The following is a 16,825-nucleotide window of genomic DNA, read 5'->3' on the forward strand; positions in this document are numbered from 1 at the left end:
CCTCCAACTCTGGGACAACAGCACCAGCACCAGCACACTGATTGTCTAAGTTGTCAGGACAAGTTGCTGTATACTAAAGAAAAGAAGCACATGCAAAAAACTGAAGTTCTGAGACCAGGACTAAGCAAAGTGCACATGCAGGAAGAAAAAGCAACTTGGATATTTGAGAATACCCTCATTTTATGCATGCGGCCGAGGTACAGCTACGCCCAAAACTGCGGCGGCTGGTCCTTAACTGGTTAATTACATTTTTTAAGTGTATTGCTACCCCTGTTGGGGCCGCTGGTATAACTGGTACAGAGGCCACTATCCACCCAAGCAACAATCCGGCTCCAACAATAGTCTAGGAGTTGTATTTTTGTAAATTATTGCTTGTAGACAGGAGAGTGATTAGGGCATGGGATACTTCAAAGTAACATCAATGAAAGGGCAGTCTAAGTCCTTACTGCTGTAGACCATGAGGCAAGTCATGAGGCAAAAGTCTTTTTGGCATCTGGTTACCTTGCACAATTGCAAAAAGCTGTAGGTAACCAGTGCAACTTCAGGAACATTTCACAATACAGGAATGCACTCTTCACAAAGCTCATAGTCCAGGACACTGGGGACACCACTGAGGACAAGGGAATGGATGGTATTTGAGACCCTAGGAGAGCAATCCCAGTCAGGGAAATGTCCGGCATTTATATCCCAAAAGCACACAGTCACCAAGAATCAGTACAGAGTCATTACTCACAAGTTACCAAGACACCTGCCACCTTCCAGCTACCTCCGGACACCTCCCATCGAGGGAAAAAAAATATTTTTCAAGACCAGATCCCTTTGGGTGAAGTTCTGCAGCCAATTCCATGTCCGTTTTAGGTCTCCAGTTCTGAGACCTCAGAGAGAGCACCACAATCCAAGGCTTGCCTCCAAGGGGCAACTGTTACCTCTAAGGCTGGGAACTCCTTGCTGGGGAAGACAATCTCTCCAGGGAGTCACACTATTTAACAGCTTCCCCAGCCACCATCTGGGCACACATCTCAGGGATTGGCTATAGGCCCTGATCAAGATTAATTCTGTTTTTTTTTAAATTCTCCCTCCCTAAACTCTAGAAACGTCTTCTAGAGGCAGCGGAAATCAGTCAACCTCCCAGCTTGTGAAACTCTAAACAGACCAAAACAAACCATCTCTGCCCCCTTGATTACTGAAAGGAGCCAAAAACGAAATTGACCTAGTATCCTAACTGGGAGGGTGTTATATAAGTTAATTTCAGTCTATTTCCTTCTAGTTAATTTTTAGTGATGTTTACTAGTGTTAATGTCTATAAAGACAGAAGTCTATTTTTTTTTTTGTTTTTTAATTAACTAGAATAGAAAGTAATTATAACAACATCTATCAAGATAACATGCATCCTACAGTTTCTATCACTTTCCCATTTAAAGTGTATATAAATCCAAAACATTTCTTTGGATAGACTTGGGAATGGTTAAAGTCATTGTTAGAATTTTTGTTTTTTTCTGTCTTTGTCCTGTCAGAGAAACTTCCCTACACTTGCTGTCCAAGATACACAACAAGAAGTGTGACTAGATATTGCCAAAGTAAGAGGAAGTCCTCTCTTAGACAGTTATCACCAGAACAGGTTCTCCCACTGGAAAGGTTCCCTATATCTGCTGTTCCTGTGACAACTCAAAAACATTAGGTTTTCTGTTATTTTTTCTACCAAAGGTCTGAGATAACAGTCACCAGGGCAAACAGAGAGGGCGGATCTGCCCAATGAAGATACAAATTAAAAACTAGCAGGGGTTGTAACTCATATTCATCCAAAGAAAAAGAATGGCTTTATATACACTTTAAGGTGCAGAGTTAGCTTGTTTGGTGGCAAGTTACATCAATTCAACAAGTCTAATTTCCAATTGCATGCTGTTTTAAAAGTAGAGATAAGCAAAGTTTTATCAGTTGTGGTTTGGCCAAACTCTTAATTTCCATTACCGTATGTAAAACCCCCAAAATTCTAATTTTCCAAGTCTCATGGAAGTCATAAAGAAAATGAACCAGTATCCAAGAAAGTGCAGTACAGCAAATAATGCCAAATTGTGCAGAATGGTTTGGGAAGCCCATGGCATGTTGTCCCGATGAGATGATAGAGGCAAAAAAAAAACATGAGCAACTTTCTTAAAAACTTCAACCAGAAATACTAAGATAGGAGGGTTGACCTGGTGACTCGGCAGAATCAGATATAAAGCAGAAACATCCTCTGTAGCAGTCTTTGGTCACTTTCCCCCAGGAGCCTTTTGGGAATCCAAACTGCCCAAAATAATCCTGGAATTCAGATTTGACTAGGGCCATCTGAATTTTGGTATCAACTTTAGTTAAAAGTAGTTGAAATAACCCAATAGTTGCTCCCACCAGTAGTCTCAAAACTGAATTCAACAAAATGGCTAAGTGTGAATGGAATGGGTAAAAGATGGCTTCAGCTCCTGTTCTCTGCCTGTAGAGAACTCATCAGACATTTTTCACCCTCTTGGGGGCTTTAATTGTATTAGCCTCTACGATTAAGCCCCGAAAAGGATGAAAAACATCTGTGACTTAGACTTTCCTGTTGCATGAGTGTAAATGAAATGAGTAAAAAATAGCTTTAGCTTCTGTTCTACCCCTGTAGAGAACTCAGATGCATTTTAAGCTTAATCATAGAGGCCTCTATGATTAAACCCCTGATATGCAATGAGGAGTGGGTGTCTGTGTGCAGATGACCACCATTTTGCTGAAGTCTACTGAAGCCTGACAAACTGATCAGGCTTGCACCAGTCTTTACACATGCTGATACAGATAATACAGGTTTGGGGGACACTTGAGGAGTAATAGATTCAGTTTTGATTATATAGTCCAAAACAATGAAAATAAGTGATGCTTTAAATTTATATATTTTGGCAATTTAATTGGATAATGACATTTTTAAATAGAAATCAAACACAACAACATTTGCCAATAATTTATTTATTTATTTAATCTATGTATTGTTTACATATTTTCTTACAAAGTATTCCCAGGTTTTACCATATGTCATAAGCACAATAGATTCTATATAATACAGAAAAAAAACATTGATGGAAAACAAAGACGACCTTTAATTTGACTTCATTCTTCCATATTAGCCTCGAGGAGCCCACCCAAAACTGATTCAGTTGTAAATGGATCCAAGGACATTACATTACCCGTTATTTATTTATTTGACTGATACTGTGGACTCAAGTAAGAGATTTCTGCATCCAAGTTCCCAACTCCACCCACCAATCACAGCCAGTACAAAGAGCTTTCATTTATATGAAGTGAACGTTGGGCAAAATCAACCGCGATTTTTGTTTTTACAAGTCCTCCTCATGCTATAGTCTTCTACATGTTGATCCCGCCAGCAGATCCACATAGTAGGAACTAACAAAGGTTTGACAAAGCCCATTTAATAAATATATTACATCACTGACCACAGATCGGCTTTAGATCTTTCATAATACATATTTCACCAAAAGAATGAAAACCAGGGTTGGTGCAGAGACAAGACTGTACATGCGAATACTCCGACTCGTGCAGATATAATTGTATGTAGATGTGAAACTGCTGGAGTTGAAAGACTGGCTGCCCAGGCTACATATGTCCTCCGTGGCACAACCTCTCATAGCCACTGTTACTGGCGATGTCCCTGCAAAGAAACAAATCATAACTCCTTTCTTAGTTATATGTTAAAAAGACTGTTTTGGAAAGTTAAAGAAATGATCCATAGACATGCGATGAATGTAATCCAGTCTTCTTACAGACTGGATATGAAGATAACTGTATATTAAGGGTTGGCATGTGACGGTAGCTGAGATATTTTAGCTACTGGAAACAACCATCAGCAGCAGGCACCAACTAGCTTAAGGAAGCAGTAACTGATTATACAAGACATTCACTGACTGCAGGAAACACTCAATGAAGCTAGGAGACACATGCTGATTGTAGGAGACACCTACTCACAGTTGGAGATACCTGATGACTATAGAAGGCACCTGCTGGCTGTATGAGACCCCTGCTGGCTGTATGAGACCCCTGCTGGCTGTAGGTGACACATGATAAAAGTAGGAGACACCTGCTAATTGAAGGGGATACCTGTTGACTGTAGGAGACACCTGCTGACTATAGGAGATACTGGTTGACTGTAGGATACACCTGCTGACTATAGGAGATACTGGTTGACTGTAGGAGACACCTGCTGACTATAGGAGATACTGGTTGACTGTAAGATACACCTGCTGAATGTTGAGTCACCTGCTGATGTAGGAGACAACTACTGACTGTAGGAGACACCTGCTGACTGTAGGAGACACCCACTGTAGGAGACATTGGCTGACTGTAGGAGACACCCGCTGACTCTAGAAGACACCCACTGAGTCTAGAAGACACCTGCTGACTGTAGGAGACACCTGCTGACTGTAGGAGATACTGGTTGACTGTGGGATACACCTGCTGAATGTTGAGTCACCTGCTGAATGTTGAGTCACCTGCTGATGTAGGAGACACCCGCTGACTCAAGAAGATACACACTGAGTCTAGAAGACACCTGCTGACTGTAGGAGACACCTGTTGACTATAGGAGATACTGGTTGACTGTAGGATACATCTGCTGAATGTAGAGTCACCTGCTGATGTAGGAGACAACTTCTGACTGTAGGAGACACCTGCTGACTGTAGGAGACACCCACTGTAGGAGACACCCGCTGTAGGAGACACTGGTTGACTGTGGGAGCCCCCTAATGAATGTAGAGACACCCGCTGACTATAGGAGACACCCACTGTAGGAGATACTGGTTGACTGTGGGAGACAACTAATAAATGTAGAGACACCCGCTGACTGTAGGAGACACCCACTGTAGGAGATACTGGTTGACTGTGGAAGACACCTAATGAATGTAGAGACACCCGTTGACTGTAGGAGACCCACTGAAACTAAGAGACACCTGCTGACTCTAGGAGACAGCCCCCAGCTGTAGGAGATACCCACTAGCTGAAGGAGACACCCACAATGCAAGAGACACTCACAAGCTCTAGGAGACACCCACAGGCTGCAGGAAACACCCATCAGCTGTAAGAGAATACCCACTGGCCACAGCAGGTGCCCACTGGCTGTAACATATACCCACTGGACACAGGAGACATCCACCTGAAATCTGCCAGGCTAATTACTGTTGCTGCCCCCAAGATACACCTGGCACAGGGGTGTCTGTTTAAACATGCACAATCAGCCATTAGCATTAGGCACCAGCTTGTACAATCAGATTACTATCTCATGTCTATGGAGTGAAAAGTAATATTATTAACATTCTGGTTATACTATTCTTTTTTTTTTTTTTTACTTCAATGTTACCTGTTATTTTTGTGGTTTGCAGAAGGCATTTGGTCTCAGATCCAGTACAATGAATGGTGTTGGAGTCGTAGCACCCGTTAGAGTTGACCGTGAGGCAGGATCGACACGTTATTCCATTTGTGCTGTTATCTGCCTTGTTTGACACTGTTAAAAGTTTAGAATTAGAGGTAGTTTATATATATATAATGTGTGTTTGCTAAAATATATTTTCTTTGCATGCACCCATTCTTGTAAACAGATATTTGAAAGCTATGAGGTGATACTTACATATCGGCATTGGTGGGTCACAATCACTAGTGTAACAGCAAGACGTTCCGACCTGCACCGTACCACCGGGAATTGTCACACTTCCAGATATATTACACTGATCTGGGGGTGAGCACAGTCTGTTCACTATGTCAGTGCTGTTCCCACCTGAGAAAAGGAGGAAGAGGAAGGAGTGGTTAGATCATAGTAAAGATGGCATCGGGTTAAAATAATAATAAGGTTAAGATTTATCTTTTGCAAGTTCACATGTATCTAAGCCTAAGAACAGCAAAAAGTTGTAGAAATAATAATAAGAATATTTTATATTAGGACCAAATTCTTATCTTTCTGGCACACACTTATCATCTACACACCTCCCAACTTTTTGAGATGAGAATGAGGGACACCTATCAGCAAAAGTATGCAGGCATAGGACACACCCCTTGCCACGCCCTCTTAAAGGAGAATTGTACAAAAAAAAAAGATTGGTTAAACCCACAAGTGCTTTTTTACCACTACTATTCCTTTATATTGGCTTTTGGAATTTACAAAGGCAGCAATTTAGAAATCAAATGAAAGTTTTAGTGCTGGGAAACACTTTTTGATATATAAATCTACAGCATAGGTGTGCACAGCCTATTGCATTAGGGTGTGCACCCCAAAGCTCAAACAAATACTGTATGCCCCTGTGTGCCCGTGTATATACACTGACCGTGTCAGGAAGGCAGAGATTGGTGTCAGTAGTTTTTTATTATTCTATTTTTTAGTGTTTTTTTTATTATTATTTTTCTTTTACAAAATTGTTAGGAGCCCCGTTAGGGGCTTTGGTGAAATATTAGGAGTCTAAACAGGGGGAATGGGGGTGATTAGGGTGTGCCCAGGCACACCTGGCACACTCTGTACGCACGCCTATGATCTACAGATACATCTATATAGATCAGAGCAAAATGAGGGACAAATGAGGAGGAATGAGGGACAGAGGGGACATTGCTCCAAATCAGGGACAGTTGGGAGGTATGCATCTATCTCTAATGCATAGAATAATTCAAAAACAGAACATATACCATAGGTGTGCACACTCTAATCACCACGTGTGGCGCAGATTCCCCAATGTTTGGACCCCCTATATTTCACGAAAGCTCCCTAATGGGGCTCCTAAAAAATTGTTAAAAAAAATAATAATATAAATAAAATCTACTGACACCATCCACTCCCCTACTGACACCAATCTCTGCCCTACTGACACTCTCGGTATTTATACACATGCACAAACCCACATGGGTGTTAGAGCTTTGGAGTGCACCCTCCAATGGAACAGGCTGCGCACACCTATGCCACATACTTTAATGGTATCACAACATGAAGGCCTCATGCACAGCGGACTCGTCTGAATGCCTTTCTCCTGGCAGGAGGAAAGCAGCATCCAAAAATGCATTTAGCCGTAATTAAGCACGTCGAGCACTTGGGCCTTTATTTATTTAATTGGCCAAAATATTAATTTACACTGACCATTGAAATGAATAAACTCCTGGCACTTAAATGCGTGTAAATGCACCTACATGCACTTAGGTGTATCATATATATATATATATATATATATATATATATATATATATATATATATATATATATATTTACAGATGCCCTTGTTTAATGACTTACCTGTTTATTGACCGCTCGGACTTATGACCAGCTCTCCTGACCCGAGCCATGTACTGTACATCATTGTATTGTACAGTACAGAATTTTTGGTACTTATGCAAATTAAAACAACGTAATTGAGTTGGAGTTTTGTGTTTAGACCTTTTTTTTTTCAGAATACAGTACAGAAGAGTAGTTAACAATGCTTAAAATATTAATTATTTCTAGCTCCTCTTTTAACGACCAATTTGTGTAATAACCTGGTCGTTGGAACAGAACATGGTCATTAAGTCAGGAGAGCCTGTATATACTGTATATATACAGCGGGGACGGAAAGTATTCAGACCCCCTTAAATTTTTCACTCTTGGTTATATTGCAGCCATTTGCTAAAATCATTTAAGTTCACTTTTTTTCCTCATTAATGTACACACAGCACTCCGTATTGACAGAAAAACACAGAATTGTTGACATTTTTGCAGATTTATTAAAAAAGAAAAACTGAAATATCACATGGTCCTAAGTATTCAGACCCTTTGCTGTGACACTCATATATTTAACTCAGGTGCTGTCCATTTCTTCTGATCATCCTTGAGATGGTTCTACACCTTCATTTGAGTCCAGTTGTGTTTGATTATACTGATAGGACTTGATTAGGAAAGCCACACACCTGTCTATATAAGACCTTACAGCTCACAGTGCATGTCAGAGCAAATGAGAATCATGAGGTCAAAGGAACTGCCTGAAGAGCTCAGAGACAGAATTGTGGCAAGGCACAGATCTGGCCAAGGTTACAAAAAAAATTTCTGCTGCACTTAAGGTTCCTAAGAGCACAGTGGCCTCCATAATCCTTAAATGTAAGACGTTTGGGATGACCAGAACCCTTCCTAGAGCTGGCCGTCCGGCCAAACTGAGCTATCGGGGGAGTAGAGCCTTGGTGAGAGAGGTAAAGAATAACCCAAAGATCACTGTGGCTGAGCTCCAGAGATGCAGTCGGGAGATGGGAGAAAGTTGTAGAAAGTCAACCATCACTGCAGCCCTCCACCAGTCAGGGCTTTATGGCAGAGTGGCCCAACGGAAGCCTCTCCTCAGTGCAAGACACATGAAAGCCCGCATGGAGTTTGCTAAAAAAACACCTGAAGGACTCCAAGATGGTGAGAAATAAGATTCTCTGGTCTGATGAGACCAAGATAGAACTTTTTGGCCTTAATTCTAAGTGGTATGTGTGGAGAAAACAAGGCACTGCTCATCACCTGTCCAATACAGTCCCAACAGTGAAGCATGGTGGTGGCAGCATCATGCTGTGGGGGTGTTTTTCAGCTGCAGGGACAGGACGACTGGTTGCAATCGAGGGAAAGATGAATGTGGCCAAGTACAGGGATATCCTGGACGAAAACCATCTCCAGAGTGCTCAGGACCTCAGACTGGGCCGAAGGTTTACCTTCCAACAAGACAATGACCCTAAGCACACAGCTAAAATAAGGAAGGAGTTGCTTCACAACAGCTCTGTGACTGTTCTTGAATGGCCCAGCCAGAGCCCTGACTTAAACCCAATTGAGTATCTCTGGAGAGACCTAAAAATAGTTGTCCACCAAAGTTTACCATCCAACCTGACAGAACTGGAGAGGATCTGCAAGGAGGAATGGCAGAGGATCCCCAAATCCAGGTGTGAAAAACTTGTTGCATCTTTCCCAAAAAGACTCATGGCTGTATTAGATCAAAAGGGGCTTCTACTAAATACTGAGCAAAGGGTCTGAATACTTAGGACGATGTGATATTTCAGTTTTTCTTTTTTAATAAATCTGCAAAAATGTCAACAATTCTGTGTTTTTCTGTCAATATGGGGTGCTGTGTGTACATTAATGAGGGAAAAAATGAACTTAAATGATTTTAGCAAATGGCTGCAATATAACAAAGAGTAAAAAATTTAAGGGGGATAGATAGATAGATAGATAGATAGATAGATAGATAGATAGATAGATAGATAGATAGATAGATAGATAGATAGATAGATAGATAGATAGATAGATAGATAGATTATTTATTTGTTTACATTTTATAAACAATGTATTTACTTTGTACATGAAAAAACAAAAACCTACTTATTGTCATTTTCATGAGCTTCATTCCACAGACATAATTTGTAGGACACAGGACGTTTACCCAGGTGCAATTTTGATCTGAAGCCACACACAACTGACAGGACAAAGAGTACCCTAAAAAAAAATAAAAGTAAATAAAAAAAAACATAAAATGATAAAACAAAAATGTCAAGTCGTATCGCCATGTTGTCATAATGTCATTGGAAAGCAACAAGACACAAAAGGTAGGTAGGCAAATGGAATCCACAGACACCGATCAGCCATAACATTATGACCACCCACCTAATATTGGGTACGGCCCCCCCCTTTTTTGCTACAACAGCCCTGACCCATTGAGTCATGGACACCAAAGTAACATCCACATGAAAGGCAGGACCCGAGGTTTCCCAGCAGAACATTTCCCAAAAGCATCGCACTGCCTCTGCCATGTATATGTTTACATGTGTGAGCACATACTGTAAATCGCATTTTCTTACAGGCAGATTTTTGGATTCTGTGTTACGGATGTGAAGACGCACCTGTGTGAAAGAACGCATTTGTTTTTAGAATCCATATATAAAAACACGTATATGCATTTTTTTTTTTTTTTTAATGGCCGTGTGAATGAAGCCTTAAGGCTTCATTCACATGAGCATAAAAATGTTACTGAGGTTATTACACGTGTCTCTTCTAGGAGAAAGGTCCCTGCATAATGATCAGTAAAACACTGCATATAGATGCGTTTAAATGCATGAAGACATGTATGGGTACATAGTGATCATTTATTTTTCCCCTCTGTTTAGACTTAATTCATGAGATTACAAACTCACATACATGCATTTATATGCATCAGTGTGCAAATCTAATGTTCTTAGACACAGATTTTTTGGACTCTGTGTTACGGATCGGAAAGCAGCTCATGTTTATGCACCTGTGCGAATAACTCCATTGAAAACAATGCAGCTGTGATCACACCCATAATTAAAAAAACACTTTGTATATGCGTCTTTTTTTTTTGTTTTTTTTAATGAAGCCTAATGCCCCGTACACACGGTCGGATTTTTCCGACAAAAAATGTGTGATAGGACCTTGTTGTCGGAAATTCCAACCGTGTGTGGGCTCCATCACACATTTTCCGTCGGATTTTCCGACACACAAAGTTTGAGAGCAGGCTATAAAATTTTCCGACAACAAAATCCGTTGTTGGAATTTCCGATCGTGTGTACACAAATCCGACGGACAAAGTGCCACGCATGCTCAGAATAAATAAAGAGATGAAAGCTATTGACTACTGCCCCGTTTATAGTCCGGACGTAAATGTTTTTTGTCACCGCGTTCAAAACGATAGGATTTTCAGACAACTTTGTGTGACCGTGTGTATGTAAGACAAGTTTGAGCCAACATCCATCGGAAAAAATCCGATGGATTTTGTTGTCGGAATGTCCGATCAATGTCCGACCGTGTGTGCGGGGCACAACAAGAACAATTTGAAGTGGTATTAACCGCTTAACCGACCAGCCGCCATCATTAGACTGCGGTAGGTAGGCACGATCCCGCGAGCCGACGTAGCTGTATGTCGGCTCGCGGGATCGGGATAGCAGGCGCGCGATCCACGAGCCCTGGCCACGAGCGATCGCAGATACGAGAGACAGAACAGGGATGTGTGTGTGTGTGTGTAAACACACACATCCCTGTTCTGTGAGGAGAGACAGATCGTGAGTTCCTAATAGCTGGGAATCACCATCTGTGATTTCCTTTAGTCAGTCCCCTCCCCCCCTACAGTTAGAACACACACTAGGGAACACAATTAACCCCTTGATCGCCCCCTAGTGTTAACCCCTTCCCTGCCCGTGACATTTTTACAGTAATCAGTGCATTTTTAGCACTGATCGCTGTATAAATGCCATTGGTCCCAAAAATGTGTCAAAAGTGTCCGATGTGTCCGCCATAATGTCGCAGTCCCGATAAAAAGCGCAGATCGCCGCCATTACTAGTAAAAATAATGATAAAAAAGCCATAAAACTATCCCCTTTTTTGTAGACGCTATAACTTTTGTGCCAACCAATCAATATATGCTTATTGCAAATTTTTTTTACCAAAAATATGTAGAAGAATACGTATCGGCCTAAACTGAGAAAAAATTAGCTTTTTTAAAAAAAAAAATAAAAAAATGGGGATATTTATTATAGCAAAAAGTACAAATTGTGTTTTTTTCAAAATTGTCGGTCTTTTTTTGTTTATAACGCAAAAAATAAAAACCGCAGAGGCGATCAAATACCACCAAAATAAAGCTCTATTTGTGGGGGAAAAAAAGATGTCAATTTTGTTCGTGAACAGCGTTGCACGTTCGCGCAATTGTTAGTTAAAGCGACGCAGTGCCGAATCGCAAAAAATGGCCCGGTCATTCAGCAGCCAATTCTTCCGGTACTGAAGTGGTATTAAAGACAGATTTTTACATTTTTTTTTGTAAATAACAAACATGTTATACTTACCTGCTCTGTGCAATGTTTTTGCACAGAGCAGCCCTGATCCCTCCCTCCTGCCGTGTGCCTCCAGAGCAAGTGGCTGGCTATGAGTGCGGCTCGGCCCCGCCCCTGCCCTCTCCTCATTGGCTCACTGGCTGCGACTGACAGTAGCGGGAGCCAATGTCTCAGCCAGTGAGGAGAAAGAGAGAGGCGCTGCTCTAATGCACCATGCTGGATCGAAATGGGGCTTAGGTAAGTATTGGGGGGGGGGCTGCTGCACACAAACTTTTTTTATAAATGTTTGTGAATGCTTGAAGGTAAAGAAACCTTGAGCCTTTACAACCACTTCAAGCCGGCCACAGATGGATTAAATCTTGGCTGGTTCAGCAGGGATTGGCTGAGATTCAATCCATCTTTAGGCAATCTGGTTGTGCTGAAGTCAATCCATCGACAGGCTTCAGTACAAACAGCCTGTCATATTTTCTGCCTGCGATCACTGCCCGCAGCTATAGCGATCACTGCCCGCAGCTATAGTGATCACTGCCCGCAGCTATAGCCATCACCGCCCGCAGCTATAGCAATCACTGCCCGCAGCTATAACGATCACTGCCCGCAGCTATAACGATCACCGCCCGCAGCTATAGCGATCACCACCCGCAGCTATAGCGATCACCGCCCACAGCTATAGCCATCACTGCCCGCAGCTATAGCCATCACTGCCCGCAGCTATAGCCATCACGGCCCGCAGCTATAGCGATCACTGCCCTCATCTATAGTGATCACTGCCCGCATCTATAGAGATCACTGCCCACAGCTATAGTGATCACTGCCCGCAGCTATAGCCATCACTGCCCGCAGCTATAGCAGCCAACAGTGATCATTGTATTCTGCCAGTGGGGAAGGATCCCTGCGCTGTGTTAGAGATTCCCCTATCAACAGTGATTGTGTCAATGGGGAAATTGATCTTCTTCCCTTCAACTCGTGGCGGAAGGACAAAACAAAAAATAGTCTTACTCCAGAAAAGTGGCTCCGAAACTTTATTGAATCCCCCCCCCATACAGTATGTGTGTTGTAGTGCTCTGGGCTGCACTACACTGTACATCATGTTGGATTCATTCCCAACGAATGGCACATCAACGCTCTGCAATGCATTTTGAGATGCATTGCAGGAAAATGCAGTAACATTTCTCGATTCTGAAAGTCCCAATAGGTCCTAAGCCCCCTGTCACACCAATGTGACTTGTCATGCGATTTTTGATCGTTTCAAATCGCCTGACAAGTTGCACCCTATTGTCCGCCATTTTTTTTTTTGCAAGTTCAGCTGCATGAAAATCGCACATGTGCCTTCCAAGTCGCACTGACATGCGGCTTTGAAATCGGACGGTTTCAAAGCCGCGTTCGGTGTGGCTGAACAGTTACACACACAAAAGCTGCCTGAGATATAAAGAATCTATGAAACCGGGGTTCAATTTTTCCTACAAAGCCAATTAAAACTCATTTTCCACCGGCAAAAGTCGCACTTACCTGTAGTCGTAAGCGCAGATAGCACACAGAGGACTCCAAAAAGGGCCATGGTACTAGAAGACATCCAAGTATTGCAGATCGATGTAAAATGTATAGACGGTGTTTGCAAAGTCTCTAAAGCTGAACTGGGTGTGGGAGAGACAATGACGGGGATAGGAGGGGCGGAGGAGGGAGAAGAAAGGGACAAGGTGTAACTCTACTAAAGAGAAGGGTGACATGTACAACCAAGGGGCCCTCAGGTGAGGTCATCAATGACACCTAGGAAGGTATTACTCTGACGTGTTTGTAAAGTGAATCCTTCTCTTATCTCTGGGAAATCCTTCTATCTCTGGGATTTACATACATTGTAATAATTCTTATCCCCGGTTGTAGCCGTACTCTACCATGGAATGTACACACCTTGTACACACCTCGCCGAGACATCCCTTTCTATTCATCAACAATTGTCATGTCTTTCTCATATTCGCATTGGGACATCTTGACATTTGGCCAAATCAGATTTTACTGTCATGATCCCGTACAATGATATCTGTAATATCCCCGAGCAGTGTATGTATGTATTTAACTCTTTTCTGTCCAGGAGTAATTCACCACCTGTCACCCTGGGCAATTCTTTCATTTTTAAACACTTGAAGCCCAGGACTATCCTGACACTTTTTGTTTCAAAGCAAAAATAAGATTTGTTTTTTGTTGCTAGAAAGCTACTCAAAATCCCCATACATTATATATATATATATACTTTATTTATTTCAGGTACTTGTATAGCACTGTCAATTTATGCAGTGCTTTACATGTACATTTACATCAGTCTCTACCAATCTAAGGTCCCTAACTCACATTCATACATACTAGGGCCAATTTAGACAGGATCTGATTAACCTACCAGCATGTCTTTAGAGTGTGGGAGGAAACCGGAGTACCCGGAGGAAATCCGCACAGGCACAAGGAGAAATTCCAGGCAGGTGGTGCTGTGGTTGGGATTTTAACCAGCGACCCATTTTGCTGCTAGGTGAAAGTGCTAACCACTACACCACTACACCACTGTGAGGATATATAATATATGTAGAGAGAGAGAGATAAATATATATAGAGTGATATCTCTCTCTCTCTCTCTCTCTCTCTCTCTCTCCCCCTCTCTCTCTCTCTCTCTCTATATATATATTTATATATATATCATATATATATCTTATATATATATATATATCTTCAGTGTTCTCACATGAAAAAATATAATAAAATATTTACAAAAATCTGAGGGATATACACACTTTTGTGAGCTACTGTATATATATATACACGGTATATACATATATAGATCTGTCTGTCTATATATATTTATATGTGTATATATGTAGGAAGGCCAGTATGGTGGCCTGAATTTATGGTAGGAGCCCGGGGGGTATTTAAGCAGCCCGCTCACCTGTGGTGCTTGTCGGTTTCCTGTGCGCGATATACGTCACTAGGCCGACGATTCGAATGCCAGCGTCCGCTAGTTCTTGTCTCGCAAGTTCCCGTTTTCGCAAATTTCCGTGCTCGAGAGTTTCGAAGTCCGTGTTACCGATTCGTAGTTCGTACCGCGCGTCTGGCTTGGCTGTCGCAGGTAGGGTCCCGTCGGACTTTGTTTTTTACGCATTGTTAGATATCATGTCACTAAACCGTGATATCAAACCTACGAGTCACTCGCAATTTTCAAACGTAACCGCATGCATACCACTCGCACTTTCGTTATGTTACCATTTCTCGTAATTTGAAAAAACCACCGCGACATAGACGTCGCTTCATTTCAGGCATGTCTAGATTATTACCAGGCGTCAGCAAACAGCCGTAGCGATTCGCAATTTCTTATCGAACCACGTCAGTTCGATACCAATCATTTCTCATTTTTTGAACATTTCTAAATACATTTCTAACATTTCAAACCATTTCAATCATTTCTCATTTCAGTCACGTACCGCGCTCCGGTTCGAATCCAGTCGCATCTAAAGATGCACCGATTCGCTCCGGTGTGCCCCAGTAGTTACGGCCTCATTTCAGTACATGCTCCAGAGTCACGTCATTGTCAGTTGCTTTCGACTCACCGATTCGTACCTCTGTCATGGTTTTCATGCCATGTATCACGCTCCGTTACGAATTCAGTCGCATGGAAATGCACCGATTCGTCCCGGCGTGCCCCAGGTATTAGCCACATTTCAGTACATGCTCCAGAGTCCGATTCGCAGTCAGTCGCTATAGCGGCATGATCGATTCGCGCCTCTGTCATGGCAACAAATGTTACACCTGCACTTACCGCGCTCCGGTTCGAATCCAGTCGCATCTTCGATGCACCGATTCGTTACGGCGTGCCCCAGGGCCCAGCCTCATTTCTGGACATGCTCCAGAGTCCAGTTCGTTGTCAGTCGTAGTTTGCGGCTCACCGATTCGTGCCTCTGTCATGGGAATCATTTCAACTGTCACGAATCACGCTTCGATTCGAATCCAGTCGCATCCATGATGCAACGATTCGTCCCAGCGTGCCCCAGGTTTTTTCGGCCACATTTCAGTACATGCTCCGGAGTCCGGTCGTTGTCAGTTGCAGTCGCGACATGATCGACTCGTGCCTCCGTCATGGCACGTGCCTTTACCATGACAAATCATTTCATTCATTTCATCATTTCAATCATTTCTCTGTCACGTACCGCGCCCCGATTCGAATCCAGTAGCATCCGAGATGCACCGATTCGTCCCGGCGCGCCCCAGTTGTCTTGGCCTCATTTCTTTCGTACTCCACAGCCTGACTAGCCATCTGGTGCAGCCGAGGAAAAAAAAAAAAAAAAAAAGAAGAAGAAAAAGGGAGAAAAAAAAAATATGTATGTGAATATATATATATATATATATATATATATATATATATATATATATACAAAAAAAAAAAGGGTGTGTATGTGTGTATGTAGATATATATATACACATATAAATAAAGTAGTATAAATTAAACGTTTTCGGCCCCAGCCAACACCTGCATCAGAACTTGGTTAGCTATTAGCCGCGGCATAACCAATTCGTGCCTTTGCCAGGACAAACATTTCACGGTTACATACCACACTCCAATTCAAATCCAGTCGCATCCGTGATGCACCAATTTATTCCGGCATGCACCAGCGTTTCTTTGCCTCATTTCAGTACATGCTCCAGAGTCCGGGCCGCAGTCAGTCGCAGCTGCGGCACGACCGATTCGTGCCTCTGTCATGGCGAAACCTTTTTCATTCATTTCACTCTAAGGCAAACATTTCATTTATTGCCGCGCCCCGATTCAAATTCAGGGCATCTGTCAGACATCCATTCATCCTGGCAAGCCCCAGTTGGCGCAGCCTCATTTGCGCAGTCATGGCACACCGATTCGTACCTTTGTCATGGCACAAACAGTTCACTCATATATTTAATACCATGCACCTGTCGCTTAAACATGTTACAATGACCTTTCAAACCAGGTAGTCAAACATTCCACCGGTTCTCATCT

The 16,825-nt window shown here is 42.3% G+C and overlaps 1 protein-coding gene across 1 annotated transcript; it reads right to left on the bottom strand.

Annotated features, from left to right (window-relative positions):
- Nucleotides 1–2,957: 2,957 nt before the first annotated feature.
- Nucleotides 2,958–13,646, bottom strand: LOC141110440 (phospholipase A2 inhibitor NAI-like). The gene is made up of 5 exons (XM_073601788.1): nt 13,330–13,646; nt 9,362–9,475; nt 5,642–5,788; nt 5,375–5,518; nt 2,958–3,673 (listed from the first exon to the last, which is right to left on the bottom strand). Exons 1-5 carry the CDS (start codon nt 13,391–13,393, stop codon nt 3,480–3,482), a joined length of 663 nt encoding a protein of 220 aa, XP_073457889.1. The 5' UTR covers nt 13,394–13,646; the 3' UTR covers nt 2,958–3,479.
- Between the last annotated feature and the right edge of the window lie 3,179 nt (nt 13,647–16,825).

Source organism: Aquarana catesbeiana, linkage group LG10 (assembly GCF_042186555.1).
Source record: "Aquarana catesbeiana isolate 2022-GZ linkage group LG10, ASM4218655v1, whole genome shotgun sequence".
Lineage (NCBI taxonomy): Eukaryota > Metazoa > Chordata > Amphibia > Anura > Ranidae > Aquarana > Aquarana catesbeiana.

Bases quoted from the DNA above. Each gene is read 5' to 3' on its own strand.
- LOC141110440 (XM_073601788.1), bottom strand. From the start codon at position 13,393: ATGTCTTCTAGTACCATGGCCCTTTTTGGAGTCCTCTGTGTGCTATCT. The intron at 9,476-13,329 runs GTAAGTGCGACT...ATTTTTTTTTAG, and splicing joins ATCTGCGCTTACGACTACAG to GGTACTCTTTGTCCTGTCAG. The intron at 3,674-5,374 runs GTAACATTGAAG...GTTTCTTTGCAG, and splicing joins GCAAACCACAAAAATAACAG to GGACATCGCCAGTAACAGTG.